This window comes from Salmo salar, chromosome ssa09, assembly GCF_905237065.1.
Source record: "Salmo salar chromosome ssa09, Ssal_v3.1, whole genome shotgun sequence".
In the NCBI taxonomy this organism is placed as follows: domain Eukaryota; kingdom Metazoa; phylum Chordata; class Actinopteri; order Salmoniformes; family Salmonidae; genus Salmo; species Salmo salar.
This window is the reverse complement of record NC_059450.1, coordinates 145896452-145910004: the sequence shown is the minus strand read 5'-3', so window position 1 is coordinate 145910004 and position 13553 is coordinate 145896452. Positions and strand designations below refer to the sequence as shown.

General features: G+C 44.5%; 1 protein-coding gene across 7 annotated transcripts in view; it reads left to right on the top strand.

Moving 5' to 3' along the window:
• gria4a (glutamate receptor, ionotropic, AMPA 4a) overlaps window positions 1-13553 on the top strand; it is a 164878-nt gene that overhangs the window by 91373 nt on the left and 59952 nt on the right. For 6 of the 7 annotated variants that reach the window (XM_045724769.1, XM_045724770.1, XM_045724768.1 and 3 more), the window contains exons 7-11: window positions 10-168; window positions 6676-6843; window positions 6931-7035; window positions 7130-7240; window positions 11773-11979. In XM_045724769.1, coding sequence (XP_045580725.1) covers window positions 10-168; window positions 6676-6843; window positions 6931-7035; window positions 7130-7240; window positions 11773-11979 — 750 coding nt within the window. Of the gene's footprint in view, window positions 1-9; window positions 169-6675; window positions 6844-6930; window positions 7036-7129; window positions 7241-7871; window positions 8194-11772; window positions 11980-13553 lie in introns of those variants that run through there. The other variant, XM_045724774.1, reaches the window with a different exon arrangement.

The window sequence follows — 13553 nt, the reverse complement described above, 5'->3', positions numbered from 1 at the left end:
TCTCTCCAGGGTTTTAAAGACATATCTCTAGAGAGGTTTATGCATGGTGGGGCTAACGTCACAGGGTTCCAGTTGGTTGACTTCAGTAAGCCCATGGTCCTCAAACTGATGCAGCGCTGGAACAAACTTGACCAGAGAGAGTACCCAGGCTCTGACAGCCCACCCAAGGTACATACACACGCATACATACTGCTGGGAGAGGGTTCTAGAATCATATTGGAGAGAAACCTCTTTCTCTTGTCACAGCCCTTTAGCCAATCAGACTGTGACTTTGAGAGGCAGCAGGACAGACTCAGCCAATCACACGGTGACAGATGGTGTTAGACACAGAATGGCAGAGAGCACTCTTCCATAGTGTCCTCACACCTCTATCTTCTACCCATTCTCTCTCTCTCTCTCTCTCTCTCTCTCTCTCTCTCTCTCTCTCTCTCTCTCTCTCTCTCTCTCTCTCTCTCTCTCTCTCTCTCTCTCTCTCTCTCTCTCTCTCAATTCAAATCAATTCAAAGGGCTTTATTGGCATGGGAAACATATGTTTACATTGCCAAAGCAAGTGAAATGGATAAACAAAAGTGAAATAAACAATAAAAAGTAAACTGTAAGTATTAAACTCACAAAAGTTCCAAAAGGATAAAGACATTTCAAATGTCACATTATGTCTATATACAGTGTTGCAACAATGTGCAAATATTTAAAGTACAAAAGGAAAATAAATAAACATAAATATGGGTTGTATTTACAATGGTGTTTGTTCTTCACTGGTTGCCCTTTTCTTGTGGCAACAGGTCACACATATTGCTGTTGTGATGGCACACTGTGGTATTTCACTCAGTCGATATGGGAGTTTATCAAAATTGTGGTTCTTTTTAATCTGAGGGAAAAATGTGTCTCTAATATGGTCATACATTTGTCAGGAGGTTAGGAAGTGCAGCTCAGTTTCCACCTCATTGTGTGGGCAGTGTGCACATAGCCTGTCTTCTCTCTCTGTCTCGTTCTCTCTCTCCTCTCTTTTTACTTTCTCTCTATCTCTTTAGTTCTCTCTTCCATCTGTCTATTCTCTCTCTCTCTCACTCTGTCTCTGTGTCTCTGTGTCTCTCTCTCTCTCTCTCTCTCTCTCTCTCTCTTGTGTCTCTGTCTCTGTGTCTCTGTCTCTCTCTCTCTCTCTCTCTCTCTCTCTCTCTCTTTCTCTCTCTCCCTCTCTCTCTCACTCCTCTCTATTTTACTTTCTCTCTCTCTAGTTATCTGTTCCGTTTGTCTGTCCTCTCTCTCTCCCTCTCTCCATCTCTCTCACCCTCTCACCCTCTCTCTCTCTCTCTCTCTCTCTCTCTCTCTCTCTCTCTCTCTCTCTGACTTTCTCGCTCTGCCTGTTCTCTCTCCCACACTCTGGCTGTTATTTTCTCTCTCTCTCTCAGTGATAGCTTCAGAATGGTGTGACATTTTTCACCCTGATAATGCTATTAATTGTGTATCATCATTTTAATATTTATATGATAAATCTTTGTTAAAGGATGGCCAGTCCGTCAATTGTCCTCCACTGATGAGTGTACACAATCTCAGATTCTAGTTAGTGTGTGTGTGTGTGTGTGTGTGTGTGTGTGTGTGTGTGTGTGTGTGTGTGTGTGTGTGTGTGTGTGTGTGTGTGTGTGTGTGTGTGTGTGTGTGTGTGTGTGTGTGTGTGTGTGTGGGTGTGTGTGGGTGTTTGTGTTTGTATTAGTGTGTCGGTGTTTGTGTGGGTATGTGGGTGAGATTTTGAGTTTGTCATTCTCAGCGTTCTATTCCTGGAATACGCTATGAAACCAAATGGCATTCGCTGACCATTATTGGAGCAACCTTTCAAGACCAAAATAACTAACATTTCAGTTTTGTCAGCGGGACGCAGATGCTTACTGAATTAATGAATGACAAGGCCCTTTGTATACAATTAAACAGCCAGCTTTATGTATTATCAAATAACATTTTATTGATCAAATACACATGGTTAACATATGTTATTGTGAGTGTAGCGAAATCTTTATCTTCATTCACAATCATTAGAATATTAGAACAAAGAATGGGCAGAATATGTTTTATTAATACTTGTCAAATACTATTAAGACTACACTTCCAGTGTCACTGTAGAACACTTCCAGTGTCACTGTAGAACACATCCAGTGTCAATGTAAAACACTTCCAGTGTCACTGTAGAACACTTCCAGTGTCAATGTAAAACACTTCCAGTGTCACTGTAGAACACTTCCAGTGTCACTGTAGAACACTTCCAGTGTCACTGTAGAACACATCCAGTGTCAATGTAAAACACTTCCAGTGTCACTGTAGAACACTTCCAGTGTCAATGTAACACACTTCCAGTGTCACTGTAGAACACTTCCAGTGTCAGTGTAAAACACTTCCAGTGTCACTGTAGAACACTTCCAGTGTCACTGTAGAACACATCCAGTGTCAATGTAAAACACTTCCAGTGTCACTGTAGAACACTTCCAGTGTCAATGTAACACACTTCCAGTGTCACTGTAGAACACTTCCAGTGTCAGTGTAAAACACTTCCAGTGTCACTGTAGAACACTTCCAGTGTCACTGTAGAACACATCCAGTGTCAATGTAAAACACTTCCAGTGTCACTGTAGAACACTTCCAGTGTCAATGTAACACACTTCCAGTGTCACTGTAGGACACTTCCAGTGTCAGTGTAAAACACTTCCAGTGTCACTGTAGAACACTTCCAGTGTCAGTGTAAAACACTTCCAATGTCACTGTAGAACACTTCCAGTGTCAGTGTAAAACACTTCCAATGTCACTGTAGAACACTTCCAGTGTCACTGTAGAACACTTACAGTGTCAGTGTAGAACAAGCTTCTCAAAGAAAGATAGAAGAAATTCTTGAGATAAGCTAAAGGGAAGATCATGAAAAAGGCATGGTTTATAACCACCCCCCCCCCCAACACACAGTGTGTGAGTAAGAAGGGAGAGAGACATGCAGAGTCAGAGTGATGCAGACCTGATGTGAAGTGCGTCCCCTGAGTTTATCCTTCCTCCTCTCCTCCTTTCCTTCTCTCCTCCTCCTCCTCCTCCTCCTCTCCTCCTCTCCTCTCTCAGTTTGGTCTCTGTCATGATGTGATTGCTTCCTGCTGTGGGTGTGACGGCCTTTGTAGCAATGTGTGTGTATGTGTGTGTGTGTGTGTTTGTTGACGTGAGGGCACCCTGCTGTGGGTGTGAATACCTCCATCGTGCTGTTTGTCTTACCTGATTACAGATCTGTTAGATAAACCTCCTCTGAAGAATGTCATGTCTCTCTTAAATCATTATCTTACTGCCGCAGACGGGTCTCATGGGGATCCATTCATTCACATAAATGGGACTTATTTCATACATTTCTGCAGAGTTCTTCGTGAAGGAAAGAGAGGAAGGTTCCACACCACTTTCTCACTTTCATATGTTGCTTAGTTATTTTCAGATGATCTCATTTGCTCTTTGTAGCTTTGGCAACCATGTGTGTGTTTTCTAAACCTGTTCGCGCCTCTCCCTGTAGGTTTTACAGACACTCCCCACCCCTTGGTTGCAACCCTTCTAATTAATGTACCCTGTGCACACAACACGTGTGGAATTCCAGGTCTCTGGTAGCGTTTGAACTGCTGATATGCGGTCCAGAACGTAGAGTTTATCTCAGCCTATGCTGCCCTTCAGTCCCTTAACTTTTTGGCCCTGACAGAGACATGGATCACCCCAGAGAACACTGCTACTCCAGCTGCTTTCTCTTCATCTGACTACATGTTCTCTCATAGTCCAAGAGCGTCTGGTTGTCATGGGGATGGCACAGGGCTACTCATTTCTCCATCGCCTCATTTGAATTCCATGCGATCACTGTCACTTGTCCACTCAAGCTTGACATTATTGTCACCTATCTCCCCCTCTTCAACCCTATTCTCCTCCCTTTTTGCATCCTATGATTCGCACTGTCCCTTTCCTTCCGGCCAGCTCGGCCCTCCTATCCAGCTCTGTGGCTGAGTGACTCATAGAGCTTATAGAATAGGGCTGCGGCAGCCGAGTGAAAATGGAGGAAAACTAAACTTCTGGAGAACCTATCATCCTTTCAGTCCCTCCTCTCTACTTTATCTTCCTCTGTATCCGTGGCTAAAGCCACTTTCTATCACTCTAAATTTCAAGCTTCTGCCTCTAACTCTAGGAAACTATTTTCCACCGTTTCCTCCCTCCTTTATCCCCTACCCCTCCTCCTTCCTCCTCCCTCTCTCCGGACGACTTTGTCAACAACTTTGAAAAGAATGTTGACGACATCTGTTCCTCATTCACTCAGCCTATTGAGTCTACTGGTCCCACTCATTCACTCAAACCATTGAGTCTACTGGTCCCACTCATTCACTCAGCCTATTGAGTCTACTGGTCCCACTCATTCACTCAGCCTATTGAGTCTACTGGTCCCACTCATTCACTCAGCCTATTGAGTCTACTGGTCCCACTCATTCACTCAGCCTATTGAGTCTACTGGTCCCACTCATTCACTCAACCTATTGAGTCTACTGGTCCCACTCATTCACTCAGCCTATTGAGTCTACTGGTCCCACTCATTCACTCAGCCTATTGAGTCTACTGGTCCCACTCATTCACTCAGCCTATTGAGTCTACTGGTCCCACTCATTCACTCAACCTATTGAGTCTACTGGTCCCACTCATTCACTTAGCCTATTGAGTCTACTGGTCCCACTCATTCACTCAGCCTATTGAGTCTACTGGTCCCACTCATTCACTCAGCCTATTGAGTCTACTGGTCCCACTCATTCACTCAGCCTATTGAGTCTACTGGTCCTACTCATTCACTCAGCCTATTGAGTCTACTGGTCCCACTCATTCACTCAGCCTATTGAGTCTACTGGTCCCACTCATTCACTCAGCCTATTGAGTCTACTGGTCCCACTCTTTCACTCAGCCTATTGAGTCTACTGGTCCCACTCACACATAACTACCCTATGCCTTGACCTCTTTCTCCCCTCTCTCTCCAGATGAAATCCTGCGACTAGTGAGGTCTGGCCACCTGACAACCTGCCCGCTCGAACCCATCCCTTCCTCCCTTCTCCAGACCATCTCTGGAGACCTTCTCCCATTCCTCACTTCCCTCATCAACTCATCCCTGACCACTTGCCGCGTCCCCTCTGACTTCAAAATGTCCCGAGTCGCTCCCCTCCTCAAGAAACCAACACTCGACTCATCTGACCTCAAAAACTCTCTTCTTTCTTTCCTTTTGAAAACACTTGATTGTGCTGTCTCTGATCAACTCTCTCGTTATCTCTCTCAGAACAATCTTCTTGACCCCAACCAGCCAGGCTTCAAGACGGGTCACTCAACCGAGACTGCTTTTCTCTGTGTCATGGAGGCTCTCCGCACTGCCAAAGTTGACTCTCTCTCCTCCGTTCTCATCCTCCTAGATCTATCCGCTGCCTTCGACAGCGTGAACCATCAGATCCTCCTTTACACCTTCTCAGGGCTGGGCATCTCAGGCTCTGCACATTCTTGGATTGCATCCTACCTGGCACGTACTCTCACTACTGGTGTACCCCAGGGCTTGGTTTTTGGCCCTCTCCTCTTCTCTCTATACACCAAGTCACTCGGCTCCATCATTTCCTCACATGGTCTCTCCTATCATTGCTATACGAATGACACTCAACTACTTTTCTCCTCCCCCCCTTCTGACACCCAGGTGGTGACACACATCTCTGCATGCCTGGCAGATATCTCAGCTTGGATGTCGGCCAACCACCTCAAGCTCAACCTCGACAAGACGGAGCTGCTCTTCCTCCCAGGAAAGGCCTGCCCACTCAAATACTTCTCCATCATGGTTGACAACTCCACAGTGTCACCCTCCCAGAGTGCAAAGAATCTTGGTGTGACCCTGGACAACACCCTGACGTTCTCTATAAGCGACCCTACCTCACACAGGAAGTGGCAAAGGTCCTAATCCAGATACTTGTCATTACCTATCTGGACTACTGCAACTCACTGTTGGCTGGGTTCCCTGCTTGCGCCACCAAACCCCTGCGACTTATCCAGAACACTGCAGCCTGCCTGGTTTTCAACCTTCCCAAGTTCTCCCATGTCACCCTGCTCCTCAGCACACTCCACTGGCTTCTAGTCGAAACTCGCATCCACTAGAAGACCATGGTGCTTGCCTACAGAGGAGCAAAAGGAACTGCCCCTCCCGATCTTCAGGCTTTGCTCAAACCCTACACCCCAACCCGAGCACTCCGTTCTGCCACCTCTATTCTCTTGGCCCTTCCACCCCTACGGGATGGCAGCCCAGTCCAAGCTCTTCTTTATCCTGGCACCCCAATGGTGTAAGCAGCTTCTCCATACCCATCTTCCAAAAGCACCTGAAACCTTTCCCCTTCAAAGAGTATCTTAAATAATCCCCTTTTTCACCACGACCCACCCCCCCAAAAAAACAACCTGAACTAACACTTGCACTTGATCATAAGTCGCTCTGGATAAGAGCATCTACTAAATGACTAAAATGTTCAAATGTAATCCAGTGGATTGTCAAAAACAGGCCTTTCCTAATTCCTCAAACAGGCATCTTCATGTCTGCTATAGGCTCTAGGCTGTTCATGTAAAATCATCTAATCTAATCTACTCCTTTCTCTCTCCATCCTCCTCCTCTTCCTCTCTCCCCAGTACACCTCGTCTCTGACGTATGATGGAGTGTTGGTGATGGCCGAGGCCTTTAGGAACCTGCGTCGTCAGAAGATAGACATCTCCCGTAGAGGAAATGCTGGAGACTGTCTGGCCAACCCAGCTGCTCCCTGGAACCAGGGCATAGACATGGAACGCACACTAAAACAGGTATTCTATGGTCCTATGTGTCCTTATTGTTCTATATTGTTACCTGTTCTTTGTTCTGACCTGTGTTCTCTGTTGTTATGTCTCCAGGTGCGTATCCAGGGTCTAACAGGTAACATCCAGTTTGACCACTACGGCCGCAGAGTCAACTACACCATGGACGTGTTTGAACTGAAGAGCAACGGACCACAACGGGTAGGAAAAGACACACAGGCATGTCGGAGAAATGATTTTGATTTGATGAAAATACAGTTTTGCCTGATTTTAACCCCTCCTCTACCTCTCTCAGATTGGCTACTGGAATGACATTGACAAACTGGTTCTGGTCCAAAATGAGGTGTTGTTGTCCAATGACAGTACCAACTTGGAGAACAGGACAGTCGTCGTGACAACTATCATGGTAATGTACTACTCTGGCTCCTCCCCTTTCCTTAAACACACAGAGGATGCATCCCAACGATCTAAAATGGCTTCCTATCCTGAACTCCTGTCCTTCATCTGTACTGGCATGAAACAACTTGACAGGTGGAAAGTCAATGTGGTGTAGGAATCGACTATGCTGTTTTCTCAAATCAGTACAGATGACAGAGACGAGGATTTGTTAGACTGTTGAGATGCACCCACATTGAAGCAGAGAGCAGAGCGCCCTCAGTGCCTCTAGTGGTCAGAGCTGGTAGTGACACCAGTGTGTTTGACCAGTGTTCCTAAGGGTATTGTAGCAGTAGCAGGCCATGGTGAGGGAGGAGTGAGTAAGGGCTGTACGAGAGGAATCAGACATGTCACTGGCAGGTTGTCGTTATATTCATTTGGATTTCGTTGACGTCACCTGTCAAGTGTGAAAGAGAGAGGAGTTTTAGTCCGTTTACCTTTTACCGTGTGTCCCCCCCCTCCCTTCTCTCTATGGACGTCACTCTCTTTCCCTCTTTCTCTCTCTCCCTCCCTCCCTCTCTCCCTCTCTCTCTCTGGATGATCTATGACCCTGTCAGATGGCCATGGCTAATGTTACCTCAGCCACCTCCTCCTCTTTGCAGCCACTGATGAGGAAGCCTCTGCTACGACACTGAAGACTTACAGTACAGACAGACAGACATACAGATGGGAGATGGATTCACAGAAGGACTCAGATACTGACAGACAGAGCCAGAGAGACTCTAGCTCTCTATCGCTCTGCAATTCTATTGCTGTGGAATTGAGAGAAGAGGAATCACAGGAAGACACAGATGAACCGACCGGCAGGCCACTCTATCTATCTATCTATCTATCTATCTATCTATCTATCTATCTATCTATCTATCTATCTATCTATCTATCTATCTATCTATCTATCTATCTATCTATCTATCTATCTATCTATCTATCTATCTATCTATCTATCTATCTATCTATCTATCTATCTATCTATCTATCTATCTATCTATCTATCTATCTATCTATCTATCTATCTATCTATCTATCTATCTATCTATCTATCTATCTATCTATCTATCTATCTATCTATCTATCTATCTATCTATCTATCTATCTATCTATCTATCTGTCTGTCTCTCTATCTATCTATCTATCTATCTATCTATCTATCTATCTATCTATCTATCTATCTATCTATCTATCTATCTATCTATCTATCTATCTATCTATCTATCTATCTATCTATCTATCTATCTATCTATCTATCTATCTATCTATCTATCTATCTATCTATCTATCTATCTATCTATCTATCTATCTATCTACATTTTCTCTGTCATGCCTTTGCTTGTTCTTCTCTATGTGGGAACTGCAGACACAGGAAGTTTGAATGTTTTGGGAATTATCTTTTTGGATGTTCTGGGAATTTGAAAAGGATTGTATTCCGTAATGCTTTTGTATTTTTGAAGGAATTAGACTGGGTGCTGAGAAAAAGACACACAGATCTGTCAGGGGCCATTCGTGCAGAAACACACACACCCACACAGACTGCGCATACTGTCACAAAAAGCACAACCTCAAAGCGTATGCATACATAGACACACCTTCACTCATAGAGAACATAACAATTGCACACACACACACATGCACGCACGCACGCACGCACGCTACTGGGAGCTGTGTGTGCGCGCGCATGTGTGTGTGTGCCAGATGCGACATGTTGTCTGTGACGACTGAAATGTATGTTGCATCACCATGACGACGCCCCTGTTAGCCCCCTCTGCTGCTGTTCTCCTGTTTCATGTCTTATCTACCTGGACCATTCACCACTAAAACCTCTCTCTCTATTTTCTCTCTCACCTCGCTTTTCACTTTCTCCCCTTAACCTTATCTTCTCCCATGTAAACCTCTCTCTCTCTCTCTTGCCATCTCAACACTGTCTCTGCCCTCTCTTTCCTCCCTCCTTTCCTCTCTCCCTTTTCCTCCATTCTCATGTAAGACATCTGACGTGGTGTTCAGCAGAGAAAACGTCACTTTTTCAAGCACACTCCCAGTATCCCTCCATGCACCTGCCCCGAGACTGAACACACTGCAATAAAACACACACACACACACACACACACACACACACACACACACACACACACACACACACACACACACACACACACACACACACACACACACACACACACACACACACACACACACTGTAGCAAAAGAGTCTGCAACACACTGATAACAACATTTTAAGTGGTTTAAACATGAAATAACCCACTGTTGGCAAAGCAAAGGTTTGTGCATGCATACGTTCGTGCGTGTGTGTACTATCACTGCTAAATACTCTACAAAGTCATCTATTCTGGTGTTAAACTATTGCCGTTTTAATATGCTAATATTTTCAGAACAGTGAGGCAGGGTTAGAATGAGACTTATCCAAAGTCATAAGTAGACTAAAATCAAGATGAGCCCATGTTCTATCTACACCATCTGTTCTCTAGATCCTCATACACAGTCAGTACACCATCTGTTCTCTAGATCCTCATACACAGTACAGTACACCGTCTGTTCTCTAGATCCTCATACACAGTCAGTACACCATCTGTTCTCTAGATCCTCATACACAGTACAGTACACCATCTGTTCTCTAGATTCTCATACACAGTCAGTACACCATCTGTTCTCTAGATCCTCATACACAGTACAGTACATCATCTGTTCTCTAGATCCTCATACACAGTACAGTACAGCATCTGTTCTCTAGATCCTCATACACAGTACAGTACAACATCTGTTCTCTAGATCCTCATACACAGTACAGTACACCAACTGTTCTCTAGATCCTCATACACAGTACAGTACATTAGGATTCATATTTTAAGATCGGCCATTTTGTACCGTCTAATAAAATAAGACACATATTATGTACCTTCACAACAGATGGCATGGAATATGAACTCAGCTCGGGTTTAGACTGTTGATGAGATGATTTTGGTGTGGATTATGTCTTTAAGACCTAACTATGGATTTGTAGGTTGGAGCAGCACTGCTATGTTTGGGAGAATCTCTGAGTGTGTTTGTGACTTCATTAACAGTGATTCATGTTGAGAGAGAGAGAGAGAGAGAGAGAGAGAGAGAGAGAGAGAGAGAGAGAGAGAGAGAGAGAGAGATCTCAGAGGGGCTGCTAATGTGTGTATGATAATGAGGTTTAGAAAAATACATGTGCTTTGATGCTTGGACAACATGTACAAATGTGACAAGATTCTGCAGTAAGATAATGTACATTCTATTAATGTTTAGCCACTTGATAAATGCAAATATATGCACATAAGGCTTGATTCTACCTTGAGATCCGTGTGAGTAACTAATATTCACACAACTCTCCCATTTACATTGAGTTACAGTGTACTGTACACACCTCAAGTTAGAACATAGCCCAGTATGGCTTAAGATGTGTTTCTTTTGTGATATCATTCTAGACTAATGGTATGTAACTGATACAATGTAAACATGTCTCTAAAAATGTTATGCATTTATATTTCCCCCTTTTATTTGTGTAAAAACGATATGTTTTATTTGATGTGACCTATGTACCTGTACGCTTTATTCTGCCAGGTTCCTTGGTGAGCCAGGAAATAAGTCTCTTGAAATGTATCAATTTCACTTGTAAATGAACATTATAAATGAAAACGTGTACATCAATTTGATCATTTTTTACATGTCATATAGTGTTTATACAGCTATTTCAATTAATTTGATAGATGTATAAACCATTTGAAAGCCTATGAGTGTGATTACTATAATAGCTTCCTTTCACATTCCATACCTTCAATCATTTGAATCTGGGAGTGTAATCTGCTACGTCAGATGATAGTTCTGTAGACTAGAGGAAGAGGCCTCAGGCCTTGTACCACCTGGGTGTCTCTCTGGAGCTACAAGCTCCTGACGGATGTGCGTGTCAGTCAGGGTGTGTGTGTGTTCGCTTGCCTGTGTGTGTTCTTACTGCTAATTTCTCCTGTTTGAGGTGTAAAGGTTCTCTCCAGACAGAGAATTCAGCTTCTCTGTGTATCTACCTCCAGACCTGCTACCTCTCTGCTCTATAGCTGCTGACCTCTCTCTTCTACCGTTCTGTTGTTCACTTGTTCTTCTTAACATACATCATCTGTGTGGAGTCAGCCTTTTTCTTCAAGAGGAGGTGCTTAGTCTTAGAGGGAAGACAGAGTACATAAACTTGGCACCAGTCACAGACTATGATGATATAAAACAGTGCTCCTCACACAGTGGCCTTTTAAAATGCCCTGTAATATTTTCTTTGGTTGTCATAAAATGCCTATTCTGTCTCAATCACTGTGATACTGTCATCCAGTGGAGGTTTTGGCGCCGGCTGAATGTCATTCCAAAAAGCTCCTCCCTCTCCAAAAGAGGCCCCTGATTTGTTAGTCAGTGGTCAGTGTGAGTTCATTGGTCAGTTTGACCTCCCCGCGCCACCCTCTCTGTCTCTGATTGGTGTGTTTGTGGATGTAGGAAGGTCCATATGTGATGCTGAAGAAGAACTGGGAGATGTTTGAGGGGAATGACCAGTTCGAGGGCTACTGCGTGGACTTGGCCTCAGAGATCGCCAAACACATCGGCATCAAGTACAAGATCGCCATCGTCCCTGACGGCAAGTACGGCGCCAGAGACCCCGAGACCAAGATCTGGAATGGCATGGTGGGAGAACTGGTCTATGGGGTAAGGATGGAGAGAGGAAGGAATGGCATGGTGGGAGAACTGGTCTATGGGGTAAGGATGGAGAGAGGAAGGAATGGCATGGTGGGAGAACTGGTCTATGGGGTAAGGATGGAGAGAGGAAGGAATGGCATGGTGGGAGAACTGGTCTATGGGGTAAGGATGGAGAGAGGAAGGAATGGCATGGTGGGAGAACTGGTCTATGGGGTAAGGATGGAGAGAGGAAGGAATGGCATGGTGGGAGAACTGGTCTATGGGGTAAGGATGGAGAGAGGAAGGGATGGAGGGAGGGAGGGAGGGAGGGATGGAGAGAGGAAGGGATGGAGGGAGGGAGGAATGGATGGGGGGATATATAGATGGATTTTGGAAATTGATACTTTTATTTCCTTATCTTTAGAGTTTGATGTAGTTATACTTGGGCTCCCGAGTGGTGCAGAGGTCTAAGGCACTGCATCTCAGTGCTAAGAGGCATCACTACAGACACCCTGGTTCAAATCCAATCTGTATCACAACCGGCCATGATTGGGAGTCCCATAGGGCTGCACACAATTGGCCCAGCGTTGTCTGTGTTTGGCCGGTGTAGGCCGTCATTGTAAATAAGAGTTTGTTCTTAACCGACTTGTCTAGTTAAATAAAGGTTACATTTACTTATCTTTTGATTTAGGAGAGTTAGATCTTACTAAACAACATGCATCTACATTGTTAGATACTGTAAAAGTACTTTTTAATTAGACAGACAAGACATTTCAACCAATTGCATAATTTGCAGTTCTCCATCACCAGGAGATGTGCCTAAAGCAGTATTTCTTCATCCTGGTCCTGGGGGCACAAAGGGATATGTTGTAGTTTTTGCCCAAGCACTTCAGACCTGATTCCACTAATCAACTCATCATCAAACCTTTGATTAGTGGAATCAGGTGTGTAGTGCTGGGGCAAAAATAAAAATGCGTCCTGGGTCCCCAGGACCAGGAAAAGAAAACACTGGTCTAAAGGACCTGAAATGTGATCCTGATCTCTCAGGCTGATGTAGAAGACTAGTTCATCTTTAACATGGTTCTCTAACCCAGGGTTGGTAAATCTACTGTACCCTTGCCCTAACCCATTTTGTCTTTCACACTTGTAATAATCTAACCCCTAGCCTCCGCACCAGCTTTGTCTCCGACCCCTATCTAAATAATATCTGTCGTCTGCTGTCTGTCTCCTATGTAGTCCCATGCTGTTATCGCTCCCTCTCATCCACTGTGCTTCATTTCTCTCATGATTCAGTCATATTTCCTCCAGCTGCCTGCCGGTACTCACATTGGAGCAGTGGCTGTAATCAGTTGATGACAAATCTACCTTGTACATTTTCTAAAACCAGGCTGCTCACTGACCATATCGGTGGTGTATGCTTGTGTCTGTGTGTTCTGACTCCAGCGACTGTGCTGTACATGTGTGTGTTCTCGCTCCGTAAGCACATTTTTACAGAATGAGTCATTACCAATCCCACAGTTCATTCTTTTTGAATAATTCCTAACATTCCCAGTCGTGGCCAATCAGCGATCTGTTCTAGCTGAGGGGAGATAATGTATTTATCT